Source organism: Cajanus cajan, chromosome 3 (genome assembly GCF_000230855.2).
Source record: "Cajanus cajan strain Asha chromosome 3, NIPB_CcT2T_4, whole genome shotgun sequence".
Classification (NCBI taxonomy): domain Eukaryota; kingdom Viridiplantae; phylum Streptophyta; class Magnoliopsida; order Fabales; family Fabaceae; genus Cajanus; species Cajanus cajan.
Genome location: NC_138519.1, coordinates 36,688,119 through 36,694,727, shown reverse-complemented (window position 1 = coordinate 36,694,727; position 6,609 = coordinate 36,688,119). Strand labels below are relative to the sequence as shown.

At 36.3% G+C, this 6,609-nt stretch overlaps 1 protein-coding gene across 1 annotated transcript; it reads right to left on the bottom strand.

Annotated features, from left to right (window-relative positions):
* Nucleotides 1–5,696: 5,696 nt before the first annotated feature.
* On the bottom strand, nucleotides 5,697–6,317 carry LOC109793492 (hypothetical protein). Its single transcript, XM_020352959.2, has one exon. It carries the CDS (start codon nucleotides 6,315–6,317, stop codon nucleotides 5,697–5,699), a length of 621 nt encoding a protein of 206 aa, XP_020208548.2.
* Between the last annotated feature and the right edge of the window lie 292 nt (nucleotides 6,318–6,609).

The window sequence follows — 6,609 nt, the reverse complement described above, 5'->3', positions numbered from 1 at the left end:
CAATTGATGTTGAAATTCCATCTTTGAGAGTATTACCGGAAGCCAAATTAGAAGAAGCAGAACGGGTCCAAACTCGTTTGGATCAATTAAATCTCATTGAGGAGAAAAGGTTGAATGCAATTTGTCATGGCCAATTATACAAAAAAAAAACGGTCGCTAGATTGAAAACCTAAAAGGGCGATCTAGGCAAAAGTTAGAGCGACCCGCTAGATTGAAAACTTGAAAGAGCAATCTAGGCTAAAATTAGGGTCAACAACAAAAAAGAAGTAGGCTCGCTAGATTGAAAACCTAAAAGGGCGATCTAGGCAAAAGTTAGAGCGACCCGCTAGATTGAAAACCCGAAAGGGCGATCTAGGCAAAAGTTAGAGCAACCCGCTAGATTGAAAACTTGAAAGAGCAATCTAGGCAAAAATTAGGGTTAAAAACAAAAAAAAAGAAGGAGGCTTGCTAGATTGAAAACTTGAAAGGGCGATCTAGGCAAAAGTTAGAGCGACATGCTAGGTTGAAAACTCGAAAAAGAAATCTAGCAGATAAGCATCATGCCAAATTTCAAGGTATCAATTGGGGCCAGACATGGCAGAGCAAAGCAAACTGGGGCAAATAAATTGAATTATGCTCTCAAGTTTATTGGCGAGCATTCAAGGTTATTAAAGTGTAATACTAACATTGTTTATCTAGAAAGTGTCACTCACATAACAGTTACCTCTTATTGCTACCATTGTACATATTTTCCATTCTTGTCATACAATGAATTCCTTTGTAAACACATTCTTACTCTCTTAAATAAGATTATCCTACCTCTTTGTTGTCAATTCTTTTTGCATTTTATAATAATATACTGAAAGGAAACGCATGTTACATCTAAAAAGGAAAATTCAAGGCATTACAAATTATTTTTATGAGTTTTAAAAGCCACAGTATGCTTGATAATTTCTTGATAAAGCGCAACCAACAAAATAATGTTTGTTTCAACTCATAAGTGCTTACAGCAGCTTAAGGGTAACCCAAGAGAATAGCCAACAGTCATTCAACTCAAAGAGTATCCAAAGGCCTCATTAATCCATGATCCTTGGCTGTGTGTCACGATGAGGAATTTATGACCAAAAAAGCAAAAAGCAAAAGCAAAAAGGGAAAGGAAAAGAAACAAAAGTCTAAGTCTTGAATGTTGTGTCTCATAACATTTTGCATCATATCACCAATGCATCACATTTCATTTGCATCTCTTACTTCCTAGAACTTATGACGTAGAGTTTTTAGGCTAAGCACTTACTTCACATATGACTTTTTATTTAAGTCCAGTACTTACCTGACATAAGTTATATTCTTCTTTTGCATAAGCCCAGTATCTACCTGGCACAAGTTACATTTTTCTTTTGTATAAGCCTAGTATCTACCTAGCACAAGTTACATTTTTCTTTCGTATAAGCCCAGTATCTACCTGGCACAAGTTACATTTCTCTTTTGTATAAGCCCAGTATCTACCTGGCACATGTTGCATTTTTTCTTTTCTATAAGCCCAGTATCTACCTGGTACAAGTTACATTTTTCTTTTGTATCAGCCCTATATCTACTTGGCACAAGTTACATTTTTCTTTTGTATAAGTCCAATATCTACCTGGCACAAGTTACATTTTTCTTTTGTATAAGCCCTGTATCTACCTGACACAAGTTTTATTTTTCTTTGAATAAGCCTAATATCTAGCTGCCACAAGTTACATTTTTCTTTTGTATAAGCCTAGTATCTACCTGGCACAAGTTACATTTTTCTTTTCTATAAGCCCAGTGTCTACCTGGCACAAGTTACATTTTTCTTTTGTATAAGCCCATCTACCTGGCACAAATATTTGGTCGATACAGCACAAGCATTCGACCACTCCAGCATTAGCATTCAGTCCATCAACATTCAATCAATCCAGCACCAGCATTTGATTGAATTGGCACAAATATTCGGTCGATACAGCACAAGCATTCGACCACTCCAACATTAGCATTCAGTCCATCAACATTCAGTCAATCCAGCACCAGCATTTTATCGAAATGGTACCAGCATTCAATAGATACAACACAAGCATTTGACCACTCCAGCATTAGCATTCTATTCATCAACATTCAATCAATCCAACACCAACATCCGGTCATTCAAGCATAAGCATGCGACCACCACAACACAAGCATTGAACATTAACATTTGATTGATCCAGCCCAAGCATTCGACCACTCCATTACAAGTATTCAACATTAGCATTCAGTTGACTTAGCACTAGCACTTGACGATCCCAACACAACATTCTAGCATCTGATTGTTCAAGCAAAAGCATCGAATCTTTCAAGAACTTACTCCACCAACAATAAGAGCTATGTATTGGGTAGCTGGATAAAATTAATTCACATCTTTATTCATTTCTTATCACAAATGATCTAAATTACCTTATTTAGATAATTTAATGAGAAATAAATAAAGAAGGGCAACTGTGAATAACCAATTTTATCCAGATCCACAACAACAATGAAATAGACGTCTACTATGAAGAAGAAGAGCTCCCAAAGTATGGAGTCAATACCATATGACAACAAGGAAGCTTGAAGCCCAAACAAGCGGGTTTTATGAGCCAGGAACAAACTGTTGCAAAACCGGAATGGGTCGTTCCAAATTTGGAACGGGCCGTTCCGAGTTCCTAAACAGAGCCTAAATTCCTAGTTCGGAATAGGTCGTTCCTAAATTGGAATGGGTCGTTCCAAGCTCCTAAAAAAGGGCTAAAACCTAAGACTAGAACAGCCGTTCTTAATCTGGAACGGGCCTTTCTAAGGTATTAAAAAGGCCTAAAAACCTCTGTTTGGAACGGGCGTTCCAAGGTAGCTAGTTATGTGTTAAACTCATATCTTGAACGGGCTGTTCTATTTTAAGAACGGGCCGTTCCAAGTACTAAATTAACACAAAACAGTCATATCCAGAACGGTCTGTTCTGATTTTAGAACGGGCCATTCTGGCAACTTCTGACATTTATTAATACACGACTCGGACAGTTTTCAGGGCAAAAAATTTCGTCCAAGACTCCTTAGAGCTCGAAATTTCTCTTTCTCTCTCTTCTGTATTTCTTGAGATTTTGTGAGGAACATTGTAGTGTGTTAGGTCGCCAAAAAGTGCCTAATAGATCATCATATTTGAAGATTCAGCAAGTTAAAGTCTCTCATTTGGTATCATTTCTTTTTCTTTCTTTTTTATTTATTTATATTCATTTTTTATTTTTTATTTAATAATTGTATGTACATAGTGAATATGATTTGTTGTCTTTAAAATAATTGTTTAAAAAGTATTTAATATACGACAAATAATAATGTTAATTGAATACAATTTTATCTTTAACATTATTTGGTTCTAGGGGTTTAATGACTAGTCATTTGCTAGCTTAAACTCTCCTCTACAAAATTTATTTTTAAAGAATAAAGATGTTGCAACCAATAATGTTAATTAAGTATCACCTCTATTTTTAACGTTATTGGAGGGACTTATTGATTAGTCATTTGTTAATCCTTATGCAAAATCTATTTCTTTAGATAAAAATATTCATGTATACTTATTTTTATGGTTAATGATATTAATTGAGTAGCACTTCTACCCTTTATCATCATGTAAATCATAAAATTTAACAGAATAAAAATCAACAACATTGATTGAATAGAAATTCTATCTTTCATGTTATTGGAAGGGTTTATTGATTAGTCATTTGCTAACCTAAATCCCTCTAATTTTCTAATGAAAATACAAAAAAAGAAGCATCTCACATACATTTTTGAGGAGTAAATTAAATATTTATAAATTTATATAATTTTGCGCAATTAATTAAAGGTACTATTTTTACAGGTGTTGTAGGATGCTAATACCTTCCCTACACGTAATTGACTCCCGAATCCAACTTTAATTTTAAAGATTATCTTTTAAAGGGTTTTCCAATGTTTTCCCTTAAAATAAAATATTGGTGGTAGCTCCACTGAAAAAGAAATGTTACCGTCATCTTGTCGTGATCTTGGTTACAACAATGAGTTTGTGTGTGCCATGAGACATATGTTCGCCTGTTCGTCATCTTCAGATGATGTCATATCTAGATTTTCCCTGGTGGCCATCATGGCTTTCTTCTTCCTATGGAGAGTTGACTTCTTCTTTTCTTTCTCCTTTTCTTTTTCTAACTCTGGCCATTCTATTTTATAGTGTCCAGGTTTCTTACATTCATAGCACTGTGTTGTGCCTTTTCTCTTGGAGTTCTGTTGTATTTTCTCCAACGTGATCCTCCCTTTTTCTTCATCATGGAATATATTTTTCTAGAAAAAACGGATATCTCATCATCTGAATCACACATCTCTTTGTCACAGCTCTCGTCAGACGCTTCTTCTGCCTTTAAGGCTTTTGAGGATGATAATGTACGTTTCGTCTTTTGTACACTCATTGCAATGGACTTTTGTTTTCATCTTGCTTCTTCTTGTTGTAGCTCCATGATGGACAACTTGTTGGAGAATCCGGATTGATGTGAATCCTCTTCAAGTTCCTCCCTAGATCTTTGGCTCCTTGATTCTTCTTAAGCTTCTCTAAGGTCTCCAATGGAGGAAGAGGCCTTAGAACCACCATGGTTTGGTGGGGAACTCTCTCAAGAGACGCCACTCCTTGGTGAAGAGATAAGTCTCTTTAATTCTCACCACACTCTTCTATGGAAGGGATAAGAGAATTGGATGAATATCAAAGAGGTTAAAGAATTTTGGAAGAGATAATTTTCGTGCAAATTCTTATCTCACTCAAAAATATCATCCAAAAGTGTCTTACAATGAAAGGAATACAAGTATATAGGAGTAGGAAGCTTAGAGAGCAAGCTAGCCTTAACCATGGTTTACTAGGAACCATGGTAAGATCTAGCTAATCCGTCCATGGTCTAAAGGCTTCGAGAGCAAGCTTCTCACTTAGCTTGCTTGGTAAGCTAGCTATGGAGAAGCTTGTGCTTCAAGCTTCCAAGCTTGAGAAGAGCCAAGCAATCCGGCCAAGTGTGAACACATCTAAGGTGGGCGGCTTTTTTTGACTTAATTTACTCCAACCGGTTTTGAAATTGTTAATTTGGTTTAGTTAGGTTCATCCAATGTGAATGGAACCTAGCTAAATCAAATCTATGAAAAATTAGGAGTAAAATGAGTCCAATATGAAAATTTTAGCCTAGGACCACCTCTTGGATAAATTGCTAGTAACACTCTCTAGCTTGCTAGTGACACTCTCTAGCTTGTTAATGCCACTCTCCATCCTACTACTAGAAAACTAAGAAAAGAGTGTATTTCTAAGTTAGGTTAAATGGAGTCAAAGTGCCCAAGTAACCTACCCTAGAAACAATATACAATAGCTACTAAAAGGAAATAAAGTGCCTCTCAAATACAAAGGCAAAAATACACCTATACAAGTATCTACTATATACAAGGTACAAGAAATCAAACTATACAATGTATGTACAATAGAGACTATGAGACTAAAAAGAGGAATCATACTCAATACTCATATTGAGCATAGGTCTAAGAAGCATCTCCTCTCTAGAAGCCTCCTCTAGCCTCATAACCATAGACCTAGTTAAAGGCCCAATGGTCTTCAAGTGTGAGCCTCCTTGGATCAACCTTCACCCTTCTTGGTCTTACCTCTTCCAAAGGGATCCTTGGGGATTAGATTTCCATCACTCCATCTCATGGACTTTGAGTAGTCCAACTAGTTCTTCCAGTGAGAGCTTTTCAAGATCTTTGGATGCTCTCAGTGCCGTGACTTGGGGTCTCCACTTCCTGGGTAGATTATGAAGCAATTTGTCAATATGATCAAAGTTATCATATGTCCTACCTAAAAAAGGGTGTTCATTAATAATAGTTTGAAATCTTCCAAACATAGTTTGGATAAATTCGTTCTCTTCCATCTCGAAGAGTTGATACTTACGACCTAACAAGCTTAGCTTGTTACGTTTTACCTCTAGGGATCCCTCATAAGTTATGGATAGGGTATCCCACATTTGTTTGGCACTCTTGAAGCTGTGTACTTTGGTGTATTCTTCCTTAGTTAGAGCACACATGAGTGCATTTCTAGCTTTGGAGTTTAGCACAAATCTTTGTTTTTGATTTTCACTCCAACGTCCCTTGGGTATTTCCCTCCCAGTATCATCGTGTGGAATGTAATATCCCTGTTCTACAACTTCCCACATGTCTATGTGACATGCGTCAAAGAATGCGATCATTCTTTGTTTCCAATAGTCGTAGTTGGTTCCTCTTAAGAGAGGTGGGCGATTTAGAGCCTGTCCTTCATTTTTCATGATCATTCCCCTATAGTGTTAGATGCTCAACCCTAGGGGTCAAGCTCTGATACCAATTGAAGTTAGATGAAAAACACATAGAAGAGGGGGTTGAATGTGTGTTAACGAAGGATTTTAAAAACGTTTTCTTAGAGGTGCTACTTTCTGTCAAACAATAGTATTTCAAGTGTAAGATACAAAAAAAAAAAAACTTGCATCTAAAGATCTATCGTCTGTTCGAAAATGGTTTCCTTTGTCAAACAAATATTAATTCGTCTATAGATATTATTTAGAGAATAGATAGTGTTGGACG